The sequence below is a fragment of the Ammodytes marinus genome, assembly GCF_949987685.1.
Source record: "Ammodytes marinus genome assembly, chromosome: 14".
Lineage (NCBI taxonomy): Eukaryota > Metazoa > Chordata > Actinopteri > Uranoscopiformes > Ammodytidae > Ammodytes > Ammodytes marinus.
Genome location: NC_137218.1, coordinates 6,188,695 through 6,211,038, shown reverse-complemented (window position 1 = coordinate 6,211,038; position 22,344 = coordinate 6,188,695). Strand labels below are relative to the sequence as shown.

At 38.7% G+C, this 22,344-nt stretch overlaps 1 protein-coding gene across 2 annotated transcripts in view; it reads left to right on the top strand.

The window, feature by feature from the left end:
• tmem132e (transmembrane protein 132E) overlaps positions 1–22,344 on the top strand; it is a 355,300-nt gene that overhangs the window by 293,625 nt on the left and 39,331 nt on the right. For both annotated transcript variants that reach the window (XM_080041130.1, XM_080041129.1), the window contains exons 4-5: positions 4,006–4,198; positions 15,346–15,489. In XM_080041130.1, coding sequence (XP_079897256.1) covers positions 4,006–4,198; positions 15,346–15,489 — 337 coding nt within the window. The remainder of the gene's footprint in view (positions 1–4,005; positions 4,199–15,345; positions 15,490–22,344) is intronic.

The following is a 22,344-nucleotide window of genomic DNA, read 5'->3' as shown; positions in this document are numbered from 1 at the left end:
ATTTAAGTGCTAAACCGCCCACTTACTTCTTTTAAAAATATACCTTTTATGTTGAGTTTTGTTTGCCCGACAGCAAGCGACGCATCTTTTTTTCTTTTTTCTACTTGTTGCAATCAAAGCTGAAAGGTTATAATGTATTTCTGAGTTGCATGGCGGGTTCACGTTGCTCAATTTAATTATGTAAGATAGTGGGGAACAGAAAACGCTATTTGTCTCAAAACTTTTGATGAAAAGGTCACCCTACTGTTGAGACTTCATGAGGGAAATGTATTGAGACATATTGTAAGACAGCAGCTAAAAGGGTAACGCAGAGTAACAATTTGAAGTCATAGAATGCATTCCAAATCGCATGCTCTTTATTCTTTTCTATTCTTCATACATCCGCTGATCATAAAAAATGCGTAGTACACGAAAACATATGCATTGTAATTATGTGCAGTCACATTGCATATACAGATGCAAAGAGATAGCAGCCGACCATTGATAAAGATTCTGATAAGCGCATGTACAGGCAGACAGTGACACGGAGAGACAGATCTCAAAAACTATGTTGAAATGTTTAGAGTTCACAGAACAACAAAAAAAGTTTCCCGCTGCTTTCACTTACTTTTTAACAATCTGCTCTTCACTCATAGACAAAAGCAATACCCTCAAACACAAATCCATGCATTGTAAAGATCATGTTTCCCTCCCATCCATAGCTGTGCCAGTCAACGTTGTGTGGTACGGATTGTACATGTAGCTGACTCCAGTGTGCTGATGGCAGCTTTAGTGTGTCACAGACAGACAGACAGACGGGGGTGTTTGTTTCCAGTGAGTGATGTGTGGACAAATAGGCCTAGACCTCATCACAGCGAGCCCGAGAGGAAAACCTTTTTGTGTAGTCGTGGAGGGAGTTTTGATCCAGCTTTCATTAAAAGGCTTTCAGAGTGAATGGTGTGGGCTGGGTCTGCGCTCTTTGTGAAGGACAGACGGTGATCGCTTACATCTAAAACCTAAAGGTGAGGACAGGGGCGGGATTTTTACAGTCACGGGTGGAGAGAGATGTAATGAACCCCCCCCCCCCCACCCCCTCCCCCTTCATCACTGGGAAAACAGTTTTGTGTTAGGCTAGTTGAATCTGAGGATTACAAGCAGGATTTTTTGTAAAGGTGGATTGAGTGATTATGGAGAACGCTTACTGACAAAATCACTTTTTTGTAAAATCTGCGAATATCTCCTCACCATGAACTGCCTGTCCGTACTGGGTGCGCTCTGAAAATAAATCCAGTGTTAATACACAGCCTAGGCTCTGTGAACAGGCATGTTGCTAGCTGGGGTTGGCCTGCTTTGTTTACATAACAGTTTACAGAGCATAGGCTGTGTATAAACACCAGCTAGAATTCTCAGCTAAATGTCTTGGTAGAATTCTTAAAAATGTCATGTGCACGTACATCAGAACAATCAGCTTTACCAACTAAGAGCTATTGATTGGTCACAAGCAAATCGACAGAGTCCAAATGTGCAATCACCTCCACACAAGCTCTAGACTCAGGCCTTAAGATTCAGAAGATGAATGCTGGCCAGCAAGATCATGGAGTCAAGATTGTTTATTGAACTGCACATATGTTTTTCAGTCAGAGATAACCACCGATGAATGTATGCATAAAAACTCTGTCTAAGTTAGCTGAAATCCATTTGATAACTGTCACTTCTTATTAAGTCTTATGTCTCTCTTAACAACACCCCCACGCCCAAGAGGAAACATTATGTAGGAAAATAAATTGTTCTATAGTGAGATTAGCTTCTTTCAGTTAAAGGAATACTTCACCCAAACGCAACCGGCGTTCTATCATTATAAAATCGCTATCATAATATAATGAATTAGGTTTTTTTTCCCTTAGTCTTTCCTCAGTCTTTCCTTGGCCCAGCTGTCCTTTTAATCCTAACAATACATTTTACCATGTGTGATGTCACATATGGGAAAATGTAGGGTTAGACAGTGAGACCATTAAACACCATTTCTGCCTTTTCTCAGGCTAGGATGAACCGATTTCAAAAATGTTTGCACATTTATACTACATAGGATCTCAGAGTTCAATACACCTTCATATTTCCACCGGTGAAGTAGGTCTTTTAGCATTTATAAATAAATGTAATATATGGATTTGAGATGTCTGTTGAGTCAGCAAGACAATCCAACCAAGACTCTTATCAGGAGACTAGTAAATGAAAAAAACACATCGTATTTAATATCAGAAAATAATTTGTAAAATGGCAATTTACTATAAACCATACAATAATAGCACGCATTTAAAATTAGGTCAACAATGGACTTTAATGCTCATTTCTACATACATGTGGTACAATACATTAGGAAGTACATTTGAAATGATATGCATTTTTTATTTGTCATTTCACTGAATATATGAACATATTTAAGGAGATGTTGTGAGTTTGTGGAAAACAAATATTTTTTAGCAGTTGAGGTATTCTGCTTTATGAAGTTGGTGTGAGATGTTTGTGTCTGCAAGCAACATGCGGGGAGTCCAGAAAGACCTCGGTGGAAGACAGCGGGACACGGGATTGATGTAACTTTGTTCTCAGCAGTGCAATATAAAATTAAAAGACATTAAGCTTGGTGCATTATTGCATCATTAGTTAGATTGGGGTAGGGCTCAATCCAGGTGCCAAAAAAAAATAGTTTGTTCTTATAATAGTAACATTTTGTATTCAGTGTTTGTGTCCAAATAATAAGAAAAACTAAAATTATTTTCTAATGGGATTATGGCAGTAAAGGATTAAATTGCAGCATACGAGAATTACTTTATATTGTAATATGCTTTGGCAGAGTGTCAGCTTCTCCACTTTGGCTTCATTTAATCAAGAAAGGCCTGAACTGAAACAGCTTATCATAATAGCTGCTGGACAACACAATCTTATTAACCAAAACCACTAATAGTAATGGCGGACTGCTTTTGTGCTGACTACAAAACGTGAATATTAATATGGCTGTATTTGCTTTCAAGGGATGAAATGTATGCGAGTGAAACGTTGTGAAAGGGAGACCAGTCGTTAAGCTTTGAGATACGGTTGCCATGTTAACTGCCATGTGTCTGTCAAGAAATCTGAGATGGACCAATCGGATGGAAGGATCTGTGTAGCGCTGTTGAATAGATGAAATGTTACGACGGGGTCTTTTCATCAGATGACTTGACTGACAACCAGTGTGAGCTTGTCTGAAGGCATATCATTGATTTCACTCCACAGGCAACCAACAGCTAGATTGGGACTTGTGTTTTGAAATAATCTAAGTGCAACTATCTATTGAGAATACTGAATCACTGATCCAAACAGAATGCTGTAATCAATCTGTATCAATAAACTAAGTACATTCAGCTCATCTGTCATTTCAGTACAATATAATAAAGCCGTGCTATGTATTTATTACCAAAGAGATCAGCTGTGTATGTCAAAAAAAAACATGCTGTCTTTGTGGTTTTCACAAGAAGACATGCCTTCAGATATGCAGATGTACGAATATATATATATATATATATAACTTTGAATAAAGAACATACACTCAAATATCATCTGACTGCTCTCTACTCCGCTCTAACGCTTTTGCCGTCACATCTGAAGCTTTAATGAATACAGTCAATTAATTCTTCTTTCAACTCAACAACTTACAACTCAACCTACATAAAACTTTTTAAAATAACTGTCACAAAGACAGCTCACTAAATTACATTGTTATTAATGCTAATATATCCTGTCAACAATTTACCTGACCGTATCGAACACATGCCAGAATTCTTTGTTATACTTCTACTGTGTTTTTATATGGATATAATGATAATATATTTAATTTATATAGCGCTTTACATAGGAAAATTTAAAGTTGATGGGGCTTGGGTTGGTGGGTGATCCAGGGGTAGGCAGAGGAGAAATATAATATGACACTGTAATCTAAATAAGCCTTTTAACTCTGGCTCTACTTTCTTTCTTTGTTTGTGTGTATTGCAGGGACGTGTTGGGCAATGTGGAGGTGATGCAGTTGGATTTTGAGATGGAGAACTTCACCAGCCTATCGGTGACCAGAAGAATCAACTGGAACATCGACTACAAGGGCCAGAACCCGCCTCCGGACTCAGAGAAAGTGGTGACGGAGTTGACGGTCGTGCAGCGAGACATTCAGGCCATTATTCCTTTGGCCATGGTGAGTAAGGATGGATGGATGGGTGGATGGATTCACATGAAAAGATTAATTGTACGTTAAAATGGTGATTTTGATAGATTTGCAGGAGATTATTAGAAGGATATCATTTTCGAAGATGTTCCTTAACCCGAAATTACAGAAAGTACAAATCACAAAATACATTCACACACACACACACACACACAGCTCTACCAAGCCTAACTATTCCGGTACACATTGACCCCCCCCCCCCCCCCCCCCCCCATATGAAAAACGTTTTTTTTTTTTTACATGCATATTTAAAAAAAGTTAAAAACACAAAACTAAATATACAATAAGTTTACATTCATCCAAGTTTTGATTTATGATTCATTATAATAGTGCATTTTAGATATAACCAACGTAGGTGTTAACCTTTGTTGAATACACATACTTTTTCAGAAAGTTTTCCATTCATATTGTTGCCTTCAGCTTTCAGAATGTACTATGTGTAGTAGAGCTGCACTGTGGAGGCCATCAATTGGCCTTGTATAAATCTTTGTGAAATACTACAATACCCATTGCTACAATGCTACCATTGTCTGGTCACATAGGGAAAGGCCACTGGAAGCGCTAGACATACAACAGGGTATTATACCTGGTTGGTTTCTATAAGGCTTCAGACTTTTTCTTCATCACAATGAAATGGACTCAGTGGTGCTGAATATGTTTTGTATATCTGTAAATCAAGGCTGTTTTGAAATGAATATGTAACTTTATTCAGTTTTTTTTTCCTGCAATAACAATGTTTTTTATCCTACATATTATATCCACACAGGCCACAGTAAACCTTCAGTACAGGCTCCAACTGAAACAATTTTTTATGTGTTACAAACTCAGAATCAGATATCTGTATGAACATCCCAGTTCATTCAATCCCATTAATAAGGTTTAGTTGTGTTGAAGGAACAATTGCAGGAATTTCTATATCCATCAGGAATACTACAAAGGCTACTGTTGTACCTACAATTAAACTATAGCTTTACATATCTTGGTTTGGCATTGTTTGTACCTGTAATACAATTGAAAATCCCGCACAGAGCATCAGATATCCAATATGATAATGACAAGTGTGTTGTCATTAAAAATACATCTATTCAACACCTGCACTCTCTGAAATGACTCGCTGATTGTTAAGAAAGTCAATCAATCCAAACTCACTTTTTTATTCTTTTCATTGGGGCTTCTTTATTGCCCAATGAAAGTTGGCAACGAGTAAGGCTAGTCAACAGATTATAGAAACAAAAAGTCAATTCAGAGGTTCAGAATACCTCGGGCTATGCCTCTGTGCATGTGTACTCTCTTTCTTCTTTTAGTTTTTGATCATTTCTTGGCATTTCTACGCTTTCATTAGAGAGTTTAGAGAGACAGAGAGGGGAATGACATACAGAGAACGACCCAGGCCCGATTCAAAACCCGGTCTGCTGCTTCTGAGTACTGAGCCCCTATGGGCAGGCGCTCTAACCACTACACTACCAGCACATGTACTTCCTTTCATGTGGCCTGGCTTTACTCACTTGTTTAAGTGAAACCCAGTTTGTGTGGTAATTAATACAGAGGACTGGGTGCAGGTGGCGTTTAGGAGTAGTTTTGTAGCAGGGGGTGAAAGAGAGGATTTTTGAGGACAGCGTATTGTAGTATTTATGGTATTCCAACGTCATTATTGCACCACATTCACTGTTGTCTATTGTAACTCGTAAAATACATCAATATTACTCACAATATGTAACAAAATCTTTCTCTGGGTATATCCAAAAAACCAAGGGTGGCTTTTTTTACTTTTGCCAGTATAATAGGTCTTGGTTGTTTAATATATTTTCTTAATTAAAACAGTTCTTCGCCTATAAGCTCCATTAAATATACTTGCGCTGCAGTTTATTGCTCTGTGTTTCGCACATCTGTTGTAACATAAGGTGCACTTCATATCACTGGTCTCATTGTAATTCTGGGATTAGCCGACATCTTGTACCCAGATGTGTTGAGTTGTATAAAAATTAAGATGAGATTTCTGCCCTTGTGACTTTCCCTCGTAAAAATTAACATTCTGAAGCAAAATAGCAGGAACTTTTCTTTTTACTGTAGCTGCCTGAAACCTCTGCACTCTTTATGTCTTGGTAGTTGGATGGTAAATAGTTTATGTTTCAGTATGATTTTAATTTTTTTTTTTTCGCTCCCGTCTCCAAGCCAAGGACTCATGAATACTAACAAGAACAGTAGAAGGAGACTGGTATTGTCATTATCTTTAATATTTTTCAGTTGACAGGGAATTGTATAAGGACATCAGTGGTCTGGGTTGTCACTTTAATAAGGTAGACTTGGCTACATTTGTTTTGAAATGCAAAAATGAAAAGAAATTCAAAAATAAATCAAAACACACAAAGACTAAGCCCAGCCTGGGTTGAACAATTCACAAAGTTTTTCACATCCCTGGGAGTTCTCTGTGTGCATCTAATTAGTCCATCAAGCGTTGCTGACAGTGATAAATATAGCCTACTTCATTTCAAAAACCAAATTGGAGACCATGGTTATTACTGTCTAAGTTGTCAGAAGGGGCCAGTATGTTGGTGAAAAAAAGAGAGACAGTCTGAGTCAAGACTACACTTAAAAAAAACTGCACTCGTTAGGACATTTTTCATTGATTTAAAAAAGAAAATCTGATTTAATCCTACGGGGAAGTTCACCTGTGGTCCCCTTGAAAGATGAGATGCAATCTGTCATTTCGGTTGTCGTGACTAAGTGGATAGTAAATTATATGGAGAAAACAAAAAGTTGACATTTTAGTTCCCTCACCAACCTAAGTGACAGGGTTGAACAATGGATACACCCATCATACATGATTGATGAACTGAAAACAGGTTTTCTCATCAGAGCAAAGCAAAAACAGACCAACTTTATCATTACGGCAGGTTGTTCAGAAGCTTAATGGGATGGTGTCAAGTGTCTGTTGGTGAGGCTATCTGTTGTGCGATCAGAACATTCAATAATTTCCATCAGTGGCCCTACGAAGCTCAGTCTAAATCATAGAAATGAATGTAATTATACATTACAGGGCTCCAGACTAACTTTTTTCATTGGGTGCACCGGTGCGCCTAACTTTTTCATCTAGGTGCACCAGCATATATTTTGGGTGCACCAAATTAGTGCTGCATGAATTGGAGAAATGCGATTATAGTGGCCAATATTACGATTTGCGATGCAATATAATAAATGGTAGGCTATTATGATCCTACTTTCTTGGTTTTCAAGGAAGATTTGAGAATATTGACAGCTTCGATACCTGATCTCAATTTAAAACAAGCACATATTAAGAATCAGTGAAAATATAAAAAATAAAGCTTCTACTAGGCCTATACTGTTTTCAAAATAATAAAAATTATAGTTAAAAAATGTAATAAAAAAAAAAATACTTCCCCATTAAAATAAATGCATTCCTCCAAAGACAATAGTCTCTATAAGCATTATCGAGTCTCCTTATCGATCCGGGTCTTTATCGATACCACTATCCATACTTTTCTATTATTTTGTTGAAAGATAACTGGTATTATTGCTTTAATTGCCCATAAGATGATCAGAGCTCAAGATAGGATGTTAAACAGGTCATAATTCCATAGTTAGGCTACTATCTATTTTAACACATTTGACACCGTTAGCAACTTTTTTTTAAGCTAACTAGCTCTATATCACATGCTATATCCTGCCGATTTTAACATGGATTTGAAAACTGGATAACTATTTTTAACAGGACTTTCTACACCGTCCGGTTGTATGATAACTACCGCTGCTTTGAATGACTGTTGATGCGCACGGTGCCGACTCTCCGAGCCCGTCTGCAGCAGCAGCTGTGCGCATTTTTTTTATTTTTTTGGACTACAGGTAGACGGATACTGAGTTGAAGGAGTTTTTTTTCAACCCAAAGACAGTTCATGGTAGGCAACTCTTTTATATGCCTTTGTTTTCCGTCAAAGTTCAGCGTGGATGCTGCTGCGCGTCGGCGTCCATGTTTGTTTGTTTACTCTGCTGTCGACTCGGCAACCGTCTTGCACGCCGTGTAGGTGCGCGCGCAGATACACACACACACACACACACACACACACACACTGTCAGAGGGGCGCTACCAAAAAGACGAGAGGAGCAGTTGGAACGTATAGACACACGCGCGCACATTTATCCTACATTGAATCGCAATCGCAGCAGCCAATTTTGCGGTTATGTAATTGCACTAGCTGCTCACATCGCAATTAGATGAATCGTGCAGCACAACACCCAATATTACATTTAATATGACGTGATCAATTTCAGGTGCACTGGTGCGACCAGTGGAAATATCTGGTCGCACTCCACAGATTTTTGGGCGCATGTGCGCCCAAATTAGGCGCACTCTGGAGCCCTGCATTATATACAGACTGAGTTGTAGCTGATTGATGTAAGTTGTGTTTGGATCAGGCTGATAATTTAGCTTGAATGACTATATCATTTAGTTTTGTTCATATTCGTGTTAGCTTGGATTTCATCCACTGGAGTTTTCATACTGCACTACACAGTTAAACTATCAATAATATGAAGAAGTGTTACAGTCAAAACCATCTAAACCCAGACCACGTCATGACAAAGTCCATAGTGTTTCACAAACTGAGAGGAGACCAGGACTCATGCATCTTTTGAAGGACCAGCAAGAAAATACTGCTCTATGAATCTGATGTATGAAAACTGGCAGTGGTGCATTATGCTTTCCTTAGGTGCAGTTATTTTTAACAAGCCATTTTAACTCATCCTGCGTGTTTTGCTTTTGAACGAGCCTTGAGGCTATCTAAGTGCGAGAATCATTTATCGATTGATTTGTCGAATGTAAGAACAGTTTCCAGTATATATCTGACCTCTGTAGCATATTTGGCCCTATACACAAGCATACTATACAGTGCAAAGGGATGTGTTAACTGCATGTTTGGAAGCAGTATGTGCTGTAATTAACACTGTGTATCGACTAGATCAACCAATGTTCCTCAAGGGCTTTCAATGAAGTTACCCCCAGTCCCTTTCAGGTCAAAGGAAACTCAGGCTTTTCAAAGAGAAATGAATCGAGTTAGAAAATGCGAAATACACCCAAAGAAAAACAACTCCTCCTAATAGTTTCTCTGAAATTGGACATCCTTGTAGAATTACTGTGATCTTCAGGTTAGCAGCAGCAGATGTAAACCAACTAGCACTTTCTTTCAGCTCTAGTGCCATACACTGACTCCATGTAAAATAGATCAGCACATTCAGACACAGTTGATATATAAAAAAAAAGTCTGGGGGTGTATGTATGTCTGCATTTTTCGGGTAACAAAGCAACAGAGATGAAGTTCTTGGGCGTATCCCATGCAGTAACTTATAAATGTGTGCTTGATAGAGAAAGGCTAGACGAAAGAACTGATGCAGTGACTGTAAAAAAGAACAGAGAAGTGGGTTTTTTTATGGCTGGCAGAGCACAGATTGTGTGGCCAAGTACAGCTGACCTGCAGATAAAAGGGAGGCATAGAAGGGTTGGAATTACCAGTGAATTTACAGTGTGAAAGAGGAGAACTATTTCGAAAAAATGGTTAAGGTTAAATCAACCCTGAGGCTTATCACACAGTTTAGGCCACTATTAACACACAGCCACCGGAGCCCTCATTTACAGGACATTGTTATTATCACCTCAGGGAGAGGGAGAGGGAGAGAGGGGGAGGGAGAGAGGGAGAGGGAGAGGGGGAGAGGGGGAGAGGGAGAGAGAGAGAGAGAGAGAGAGAGAGAGAGAGAGAGAGAGAGAGAGAGAGAGAGAGAGAGAGAGAGAGAGAGAGAGAGAGAGAGAGAGAGAGAGAGAGAGAGAGAGAGAGAGAGAGAGAGAGAGAGAGAGAGAGAGAGAGAGAGAGAGAGAGAGATGGTGCGGCCATACCATATGTTAAATAAAAAATGATGTTTAGTGTCGTGCAAAAAGCCATGCGTTATACATCTTTAACATGTATGTATTCACTCATAAAGATGCACAGCTGGCAAAACAAGTAGCAGAGGACATTATTTAAAAGCATGTGGAAATGGTAGATGATAAACATTGTCACTGTTATCTACGGTAACATGATAAATACATAAATATTAACATCAATATGAAAAATTAAAATCGTTCCCTGGATTTATACAGAAACCAAGGGGGCTTGTCTACCATTAGCAGTATAATACATCTTCGTTATGTGATTATATTTTCATAATTTAAATTTTTCTCCACCTCAAGGTCCATTAAATATACTTGACCTGCAGTCATTGCCTTGTGTTTGTGCTCTACACCACAGATGTTACATTAATAATGATGTTAATAGTGTCTCACAAAAGCCCCGCTGCTTGAAGCCATGTGTTATACATCTTTAACATGTATGTATTCACTCATAAAGATGCACATGTGGCTAAACATGTTTTGCAGCGGACATTATTTAAAAGCATGTGGAAATGGTAGAAGTTAAGTGGAGCATTTAAGTTGCACACGCTATGTAACCTCGCCACAGTACTTTATAACCAAGACCCTTTGGGTGATTCAAACAAGGTTCCACACAGCAATGAGGTAGGCCTACATTTGGAATGGTATTAAGACAATAACATCCCTGTCCCAGTTTGGTCACTTTACTGACATTACAAGTCAAAGGATAGCAGCTATCAGGTAGATTGGCATTCTTCTCTGGTGTATATATCTACCCATGGTAGCGAATTGCTATATTACAATAATTTTGTATTAAAGAAGTACTTATTAATTTATAATAACATAGAGGTGGTGAGAGTCAGACTCTCACAAACACTAACATTGATTTTGAGTGCTTAATTCTGTACTGTGGTGTTTAGTTCCGATGCATACATTTTCCGCCAGAATAAAAAAATGTAGCTTACTATAATACTACAATTGAAACATCTTTGCATTACCATTAAACAATGACTGTTTTGCTGTTTCATGCAGAACGTAGTAATTAAGTGAAATGATAGCTCTGTGTGCGGTGTTGACTGATTTTTTGTTCCATGCTGGATTCAGGTATAAAGCATAATGAGTGCTCTCATAGCAGCATGCATGTTATTGTAAAGTGTCTGGTTTAGAGTGATACTTACCAGCTGCCAAGACAGCAAGGAGGGCTTAGGGAAAAGATGTCTTTCAATTAGGTTTTTGCCCCCAGAGTCCAGTCAATTATCCACAGAGGTCTGCCTGGGCTTTGCTTCACATTAATTGGCCCTGTTTCATAATCTAAAAAAAACTAACTAAAAGAAACAAAACATGCTCTGCTCTGTTTTGGCTTTATTAACAAAAACTAATTTAACCACCAGAATACTGGGCACGTTTTGTGATGGGATTCACTCAATATAAAATAATTTGTAAATCTGGCAATATCGCTGTGGTGAGATGTGATTAGAATTGGTTTTAGAACATAAATTAATCATTGTGCTTGATGCTTAAGGACCTATAAAATATAGATTATTATAAAGTAACAAATAATTGTACTTTGTGATTGGATTTGCCACTGAAAGGATCGCTGTTTGAGATATGACATAAGTTTAGAAAGCTTAAAATAATTGTATTGTTTCTTCCAATTGTTTAAGAGAGTTTATCTTTCTCCCTTTTACAACCCTATTCCTATTATTGAATATCCATATAGGAATTACAAGAATGTATATACTAATGCTATTATTTTTATATCAGGCTGTCGTATTGGAATTGGAACTTCTCCAGTGAAGGTTGTGAATGATTGTATTGATTCCCAATACAAGGGGCCAAGCTCTGCAGGCTTATTCAATGATCTGTTTAAAGCCCAAGTACAGGTTGATTAGCAAATGAATGTCTGACAATGCATTAGTTCATTCCTCGGTTTTGTCAAGTAAGACTGACTGTGAAAATGAAATGCTCCAGCTACATTAACGTTCTTAACGGAGTTCCCCAAGGTTCTATACTAGGTCTTCTTTTTATTTTCTCTTTGCATAAATTATTCCTTGAGATGCAGTATGTAGAATGTATTAGCATCAGAACAGACTTGGCAGAAATGGAACAGTATATAATATTATTTTTTGTGTGTTTTAAATAATGTATCATTGCTTGAAAATAAAAGTTTCCTTTTTTTATTACCTTAGAATTAGCCTTTCATATCACCATATAGGATTGATTAGAATTATATGGAGTTATTGGAGTTGTATACCATTATACTTTTGAATCTTTTATCATTCAAAGCACTCATCTACAGTCCACCATCTCAGCTGTTTTTTAGTTGGTATTGCATTGAATGCTGATGTTTCTTAAGTCACTAATGCAAATAAAAAGCCTGCAGACACTCGCCAAGTCAGCCAAAGTCAGTTCAAGAAAATGCAAATTAATGCACGTTCCCATCCATTACTGTTAAGTGAATCTAAGGAGGCTGGCGCATTGAAATTACCTGTGCTAATTCTCCAGTCAGAAACCATTAAATCATTGCAGAAGAATAGGTAAACAATGAGAGAAATGCAGTGGAGCTCAAGCCTCAGTGGTCGTTTAAGTTTATATGATCCATGTAAATCATTATTATTTTTTTTTTCACATTTTCCTTTAACTGATTTTTATTTATTTTTTCACAATAGGGGAGAGTTGTGCCGGTGGGGAAGTTGTGCCACCCGTTGTTTCTAGAAAACCATAGAAGAAATTGGAAATGTGACCACATATTTAAGAAGAGCCATCCATTTAACTCATCCTGTAAAGAAGGGAGACACATGGAATAAGATATAAGCACATTTAAGCTCAAAAAACTGAATTAAAAACTATCGTAAAGTCCATGGTAAATGACTCTTCTGGTAATTGCTACTGTTATCACCAATTATATGGATATAGATTTTACTTCATGTGTGGGCTTCTGTTGGTAAATGTATGTGCTCTATGCTCTAATGCTCACACACAAACACACACACATACATACTCTCCTTTTGTAGTTGTGCTATCGACCAGGTATTCCATGTGAAATGGGTTTTTGACCTCAAAATGAATTAAGTAAATTAAAAGGTTTCAGATTGCATCTTCAGGTCCTCTCTATATATTTGCAAGTATGTGCTGTTATGTCACTGTCAGAGATACATTCCAGTTCCATGCCTAAGGAAACTTCAGCACTACCTTTGTTACTTCCTTAAAGGTGCAGTCAGTGATTCTGGAGAATGCTTCTTGTCAAACATTATGTTGTCAAAATCGGTAAATAACTCCTCACGATTTGCTACCTGTACTTACTGTGTGTGTGTGTGTGTGTGTGTGTGTGTGTGTGTGTGTGTGTGTGTGTGTGTGTGTGTGTGTGTGTGTGTGTGTGTGTGTTGGGGAGAAAAAATCCAGTGTTAATACACAGCCTATGCTCTTAAAACGGGCATGTATAGCTACTGTGGGCAGCCTTTGTTTACATACAAGTTTACAGAGCCTAGGCTGTGTATTAACACCAGATTTTTTTTCAGCGCACAGACAGTGCATAGAGGTAGTGGATTGTGAGGAGATATTCACTGATTTAGACACAAAACCGATTTAGAAAACAAGCATTCTCCAGAATTGCTGACTCCACATCGTAGATACCTTGATAAACTCAATATTGAGTCTATGTGTAATATTCCCACTGTGAATAAACAATTATGGGCCTTGCCATTTGAGTGGGAACCCATGGAACACTAGAGGAGGAGGACACTTGCATACTTCATGCTCTGCGCCCTTATTAAAACAAAGTGTCTGGCAGAAATGTAAATATAGTGTTTTTGATTGACTCTCGCGCTATGTGCTCGACAAATAAGGAAACGTGCCCCCGTCTCACAAGCTTACATGATCTGCAAAAAAAAAAAAAAAAGAATTGATTCGAAGTTCAACTGAAGGTCTGGAGTGTGTTTTAATAGGCTGTTTGCATTCTAGTGCATTCAGATGGAATGACAATGTTGGCCTTGTTTGTGGCTAGTTAATCAGAATTTGAGTGTCTATCAATTTGTACAACTATAGCTGCATTTGCAATGTTTGATCTCTTTTGAGAAAGAGTTTCTACTATGACAGGAAAAAACAGGTCTGTTAAATAACAGTGAGGCTGCCCATTAACGTCAGCGCAATTGGAGAATATGTAATTTGTGTATTTAAATTACACATTGATTCACCAATTTCTCTAGTCTTCCTTAATAATCGATTTTTTAACAGGTTTCTTTCATACCCTTTCAGGGCAAAATAATTCAATTTAAGATAGTACAGCTTCCTGAAGTGAATACGGGTGACACGCAAATAGCTGTTAATGGAGGTGCACTAAGAATACTCAGTTGAGAGACTGAATTTTGTAAATGGATGAAATCATGAGCAGAAAAAACTTTTTGTGGTTGTACTTCTTCATATTAAAATAAGTGTTTTTGTCTTTTGAACCACCTCCTGTCACATTAGCTTTTGAATTAGAACATTTCAGTGGAACATCTCCATCCCCAATGAGATCCCTGCTGTGACAAAAAAGCTCTTAGATGTCTTCTACCATCCAAGTCATATTCCCACTTATGTGCTCATCCTAAAATAGTTCGATGAACCACTCGGATTCAGATCCTGTGCGTCAGTAGAGTGAATGTCATGTCCATTATGTAGCCGGTAATTTAAGGCTGAAAGCTGTGATTTACTTGGTAGAACCCTTTCGTGTTTTCTTTTGTTTTTTTTCCTGTCCCCCATCCCAATTTCAGTTTGGTACAATTGCTCACAGCGTATCTGAAATGAAAATGTCAGTTGAGTATGTCAGTGAAATGAGTTCTGGTCTGCCACTGAGTGTCATCAGCGATGAGATGCAGTAGCCACGGTGGGCACTGGTTTGAATGTGGACATTGGTAACGCTTACAAAATAACCAAGACATTCACTTTCTGTTAACCACTGTTTCATGAATATTATTTTCCTATTTTCTTCTGTGTTTATTGTTTTTTTTACATTGTTATGATTTATTTGATCGTTTTGCATTATATTTATTTATGTTTTTTAATATTCAAATGTTTTTTGGGGTGTGGTTTCCATACAAGCCTATACAGGTTTCTGCCACACCCACACATGAACTTATATGTTTTATCACTGTGTCTGTTCGTATGTGAAATAAAAATTAAACTAAACTAATAGTTTGCATTATTTATTTATTTCTCTCCGTAGGATACCGAGATAATCAACACAGCCATTCTGACCGGACGCACCGTGGCCATCCCAGTCAAAATGGTGTCGATAGAGATGAATGGAGCGGTCACAGACGTCTCAGCCTTCGTGCAGTGCAAGTCCTCCAATGAAGACATCGTTAAGGTAAAAGTAAACCTGATTTCCTCTGTGTCTGTGTCTGGGAGAAGACGTATAATCCCTTTATTCTTCCACTAATACTGGGGAGTGGCACCGGAAACAGTCACATTTAAGTGAGGAAAAGCATAAAAACTTCAATTTGGGCCATTTTTTATGTACCTGTGATTGGATCCGTTTTTTATGCCTTTTATAAAAATCAAATGATGTTCATAAAAACACTACATTTAGAAGGTGGAGTCTGGCGAATGCTCTTTGTCAAAAGCAGTGAATATCTCCTCACAAATCTGCTACCTGTTTGTGTGCGCTGAAAATAGTTTTAATACACAGTCTAGACTCTGTAACCTGGTAAGTAAACATGCATTGCCTAGGATGGGTAATGACACAGGCGCACACACAGTAAGGACAGGTAGCGGATCTTGAGAAGATATTCACTGATTTTGCCAAAAAGTGATTTTGACAACAAGCGTTCTCCGGAATTGCTAACTCCACCTTTAAGTCAAAATGATTCTGAGTGAGTTGTAAAAGCTCCAAGCATCACACCTACTGCTTGTCAAAGAGACACCTTTCTTCACAGAAAAATCTTCTCTCCGGATGTGCTGTGTAGTGCAAAGCCCACGACTTCTTGTTGTCGAATTCAGTGTGATGGCTGTTGGCAGTGTGTAACAGCAGTGTCTCAGGATACAGTGGAACAATCATAACTCAATCTCGACAGGGAATCAAAGCTGAGAGAACAATATATCAAGTCTCGTTTGTTGATTAAATAAATTCAATCGGGATCACAACAACTTGCAGAGCATATTAGGAGACTTTAATTACGCAGTTATTATTTTCTCCAGTCAATTACAATCACAATAGATTGCAATATAGCCCGATTGCATATTTGTTTAATAATTAATTGCCGCTGTGCCGTTTCGCACTTTTGTTCATATTAAAAGTGATGGTGTAAGTAAGCAGAAGTAAGCAGGGCATACAGTACGCAAATGCATTTAAATATTGATATTCATTGATATATACATTTTCTTATATGGAAAATGGGTCACAAGACATTGCAACACTAAATGGGTCACACAAAGATAAAAGGTACTGTATATTGAAAGGTAAGCAGAATGCATTTGTGGACAAAGGGTCTGCACAAACGACGTGCAACAAAGCTTTGAAAACTCACCTTGTGTAGTCAACACCTCAAATAATACCTACTAAACTATGTTCCTCTTAAGCACTAGGCAGGTGTGCCTATAATAATTATTTTTTTATGAAAGAAACTAAAATAAAAAAAAAAATGGTTTGAGATTATTTACTTGTTTGCTATTTCCTGTTGTTCTTTGTTTGGCTTTGTGAGATGGATTTCTCACTGAGGATTTCTCACCCAGCCAAAGCGTTTGTTGCACAGACAAGAGGGTGGCAATGGCAGTGTGATGAAAGAGGGCGTTGATTGAGAATTGTTTCTGCTGCCTTACATCCGCTTGCTAAGTATCAGGAGGTTGATGACAGTGTGAGCTACCTCACCCTGACTATCAGAACATACTGGATGGTTTAACCTACCTCCTTGGCATAAAATAAGGGGATTTATCAAGGGAATCTGGCCAATGGCGACAGTATTTGTTATAAAACCGGCTTATACCTTATCACATTTCTACAAGTCTATCCATAAGGACTGTTCGGCTATCGAGAAATCAACACAAATACAGTAAAACCTGCAAGTAAATACACTGCACTGAGTGAAAATAGCCATCAGGGAGAGAGAGGGGACCAGGCGTGACTCGAAGTGAGATCCACTTTAACTGTGTCAGGCTTGTGAAATTCCTATAACACAAAGTCCCAATAACAGAAATCTTTAAATCTGACCTCGTTAATTTCATTTATTTTCATATATTCCAAGAATCTAGAATCCAGTCAGTGGCAAAAAGCCTGTTTTCTGTTTATTGAATAGTAAAAGTGTCATATGAAGTCAAGACTGATGAAATCCTATTGTTTGGTCCAGCAGCTCCTCAAGGTCAGGTGAGGCAGGTTTGATGGTAGATTTTTACTGAGCGAAGCCATGAATCCATAAAGCAGAATCTGATACTGACTTCAATCATATCGGCTGTGCCACCAGTATCTGTTCTTGTGAAATACTAGTATATGTCCAATATATGTTTACTCTGACATACTGGACCAACCCAAATGTGTGACGCATATAGCACTGTACCTGGGGGAGTACAAATGCAATTCTGGAGAACGCGTTTTTTCTTCAAAATCACTTCTTGTCCACTACCTGTCCATGTGTGTGTGTGTGCTCTGAATTTTTTTTTTGTGTAAATAAAAAGCCGAGGCTCTGTCAACTGCCATGTTTCTAGCTACTTGGGCCCCTTTAGTTTACATACCCTTTGTTTATATACAAGTTTGCAGAGCCTAGGCTGTGTTTCCATACTAGATTTTTTTTTTCAGCGCACATTCACACATGCACTAAGTTCAGGTAGCGGATCGTGAGGAGATTTTCACTGATTGATTTTGACAACCAACTCCACCTATTAACTGCGGAATTCAACTCATTACTGTTTAGATCAATGAGTTCCCTATAAAGATGTGTTTCTTTAAGTCGGGAGGGCTTCCAATTGTGGTATTTTGTATCGTATTGTGTCGTTAATTGGGAAAAGAACATGTGTTACATTGGGGGGCGGCCGGTCTTAGCGCATCGTTTATCATTTTTCATTATCCATTAAAGACAAGGCGTTGGGCCATGTGGTATCGAGTGGGGCTTTGCTTCAGCGCTCCTCCTATTGAATATTTCGGGACTAATTTAAAATGAGCCTTTCAGGGCCGGGGAATACATGACACTTCAATAAAACCTCCCCCCAGAATATACACAAATAAAAGATTCACAGTGAGGCCCGACGAAGGTGGACGAACACTCCATTACTTTGTTGGTGTTGTTTGTTTTTTTTATTCCATGTCCCAAAGTCCTATCAATCTGTACTAATCAGATGGTTTTGTTTTGGTCGTGTTATGCTGGTTGTTTGCACTGCAGATGCAAAATACATTATGTACACCACACAACTCAGTGTCACATTTTCTGATTGCCTTTTGGCTTGAGACTTGAACTGAACAAAACAAAAAAAAATATTTGAGACTCCTTTCCAAATATATCTTTAGTTTGCATCCTTCTCATTTGGATGTTTGCCGACCCACGGGCGTTTGTGTTTTGTTTTTCCAGCATTGAGAGTAAAAATAGGGGAGAGGAGGCTGTCGTTTTTTCTTTACTCAAACTTTTATTTTTGTTTTTTAGTTCTTTCGTCTTTGAAAAGAACTAAGCTGCAGCACTGTGCATCAAGAGCCTATAGCAGATAAGCCAATCCTCTGTGTGTGTGTGTGTGTGTGTGTGTGTGTGTGTGTGTGTGTGTGTGTGTGTGTGTGTGTGTGTGTGTGTGTGTGTGTGTGTGTGTGTGTGTGTGTGTGTGTGTGTGTGTGTGTGTGTGTGTGTGTGTGTGTGTGTGTGTGTGTGTGTGTGTGGTTGTTTGTGTATAACCCTAGCGTCAGGGGGTAGTGAGGCCGTGCCAGCCATCAGAAGCAACACGGACCAACTCCCTACCCCCCACATGGTTATCCTCTCCCCTGGCATTGGAACTCAAATAAACCTTCTGAACACAGAGATAAGGCCTTGTGCCTGCCCATGACTTCTCCTGCCTGTGGTCAATTCTGCACATGTACTACAGTATATACAGTACACCTGGATGAAGGCTGTTTTTGTACTTGCCTTACTCACATTTTAGTGCGGCACATTAACCTTTAACAAGACTCCAAACTTTGCATTTGAAAGGCAAGCAATTAGACAAGACAATGTGGGCTTCAAGATATCTGCAGTTGAGGATTGAAGTATGCTCCTATAGTTGCTGCAATGTTTGTGTAGGGGAAGATGCAAGGATGTGATAGGTGACAATTGATTTGTTTGATTTCCTAGTAGTAAACATGCACAGCCCTTGTCATATATCTGGCCAGTGAGATACATTGCCAAGCAGATGTGGACAGCCCAGTCCACATTTTGGTTCCGGGCCGATCCTATTTCCCATTCAGGCTTATCTTAATGTTTCAGCATAGAATATTTCTATAAATAAATATGCACAAATTGTGAGACAAAGTTCTACATTGGAAGCGATTGTAAACCAATTTTCATATCCTTCTATCCATCTATATCTATGGCTAGTAACCAGTAGAGGCAAACAACCTTTTTAAAGTATTCAGACCACAACTAACTGCAATATGAAATAAATCAAAATATGAATATTCGTTCTAAATAGCAATCAATCAGTTTCCAAAAGGCTCATATTTCCAGAACAACAGATCATCTTTAACTCAGCATCATAAATCCTTTCAACAAAAGGCTAATGGCGGCTGGCTCATTTAGCTAACATGAACTCATTGGAGGCGCTGCTCTTTAAGCCAGCACACATCCATCACTTGAAGAAAAGGCTTCACAACAGCTCCGATACAATGTCCCAGTAATTCAAACCATATGTCAGTGTTCATCTAGTACATATGTTATCCCTAAATGGAAACTCCCTTTTGCAGAGTATTGCGGCAATTAATGTGGTGAATATTTAAATTTTGAACATAAAATGTCGGATAATTGGTGGTTTGTGGCATATGTTTTGAAATGCATACAACAAACGACGCATAAATATATGCATGTCATCAAGATGACTAAATTTTTTTCTTTTGCAGCGCTTTCTTCTTTGCTATGTGAGCGCCTTTGGCATTGAAACGTGGGTGAGAAATATATTATTTAATGCATAGTCAATCAGAATTGTGAGAGCAAAGCTGGAAAGAACCAGTTTTGAGCAGATAAATGTTAATTTCTGATGACCTCTCTTTGCAATTCCACCATTAAAAATATTATAAATACTGAATCTGGTTTAGTTTGTTTCTGTCTTTTCATAATTTTGTAGAGAACTTTATAATAATAAATTGTATTTATGTGCGCCTTTCATAACACTCAAGGACACCTAACAGTTAAAACAAGCAAAAATACAGTTAAAAATATATAAATAAAATGAATTTAAAAAAATCATATCCATGAGTACGTTATAGAGGGAATTATGCAGGACAGGCCAGTCTCAATAAAGTTTTGAAGGAAGATTTAAAGGTGGGGCGACCAATTGCCAACTGCCGACTGCCACTCATAACTGTGGCAACTAGCGTCAATGTCTTGTATATTGTGTGTATTAACCAGGATATATTTGCCTCTGCTGATTTTGACCATTCATTCCTTAATCTGTCTCTTTGCAGAAGTTCTATTCTAAATTGCCCAAGTGCCCCTTAAAGGGGTCATGTGTGAATAATGAGCCAATGATGTAATGGCACTAAATCTGTTCTAGCAGTCTGTCTGCTCAAGATTGAATACAATTATGGCTCAACTCTGAAACTGGATTATGCGAACAAATGTCTTTAACTGCTATCAGTGCAGAGTGTGGATGGACAGAGAATTTGCCATATTAGTTGCGCTGTGTGAGTGGTGGCTTCACACTAAAATGCCATTAGAGCATAGCTTGCTTTGAGGACAGAAGAAGCTACTGCCTTTCCTGGAACCGTTTAGGGAAATGGATTCAGTTAAAGGTGGAGTCAGTGATTCTGGAGAATGTTTTTTGTCAAAATCAGTGAATATCTCGTCATGATCCGCTACCTGTCTGTACTGAAAGTCCGCTGAAAAAATTATCCATTGTTGAAACACAGCTTAGGCTCTGTAAATGGGCATGTTGCTATGGTGGGCCCCCTTTGATGTGTATTAACACTGTATTTTATTTGTACAGAAAGGGAGCGGATCCTGAAGAAATACCCACTGATTTTGACAAGAAGTGAATTTGAACAACAAGCATTCTCCAGACTTGCCGACTCCGCCATTAATGTCATGCAGTAAATGTGTGAAAGGGTCCTTAGGGTGTCTTCACCTTTATTAACCCACAGCCGGTCTTTCACTATGAATCATGTGACGACTAGTACACACACACACACACACACACACACACACACACACACACAACCAAACACAGACACTTGCACTTGTACTTGCTCTGGTGCTCTGTCTCCACCCAGGCAATCTGCCGGCACGGCGGCGGATGCCACAGCGCATTATCGGCAGTGTGACGGCATGCGGAGGCCCCGTGTGTGAAAGGCCCTCCTCAGCTAGCCCCCACAGGCCCACTGATACCCGCAGTCACTAACAGCTTTTGACTCGCAATTAGCCCGCCAAGTTTATCAGCAGCAATATAGCCGCGGGAGTTGATGCGGCACTCCGGCTAGGGCTCAATTTGTGTGCGTGTGCATGTGTGTGTGTGTGTGTGCATGTGTGTGTGTGGGGGTGTGTGTGTGTGTGTGCGTGCTTGAGTGCGTGTGTGTGTAGCTTTAGGGTAGAGGAGGGGGAGTATAGTACATGTCAGGGAGATGTTCCCCACACTCTCTCCTCTCCAGCAGGCCGTGCTATATGATTAATCAAGGTGGCCGGGGTCACTGCATGGGCGTAGGCTTCTTTTGACTGGACTCCCTTGAAAAAGAGATTTCACATTTCAATTGGTATATATGTGGGTTATAAGTAAAGGTTAAAGAAAAAGGGAGAAAAAATTATTAAAATGCCTTTGCAACTTCTCTATGTGGTGTTAAGGAAGCATGAAATAAAGTAGCATTACTATCCTAAACCATCCATGCACAGACTTAGATTTCAGGACCATACCATCTTAACCTTGCTGAGATCTCACCGTTGCAGTGTCTTTCTTGAACTCGGATTAAATAAAGACATTTTCACCATAAATTAGTGCACACAAATCCACCAGAATGCAGGGAATTAAGTGTTTGACACTCAACATGTACACCTATGTGTACCATGCAACTGTG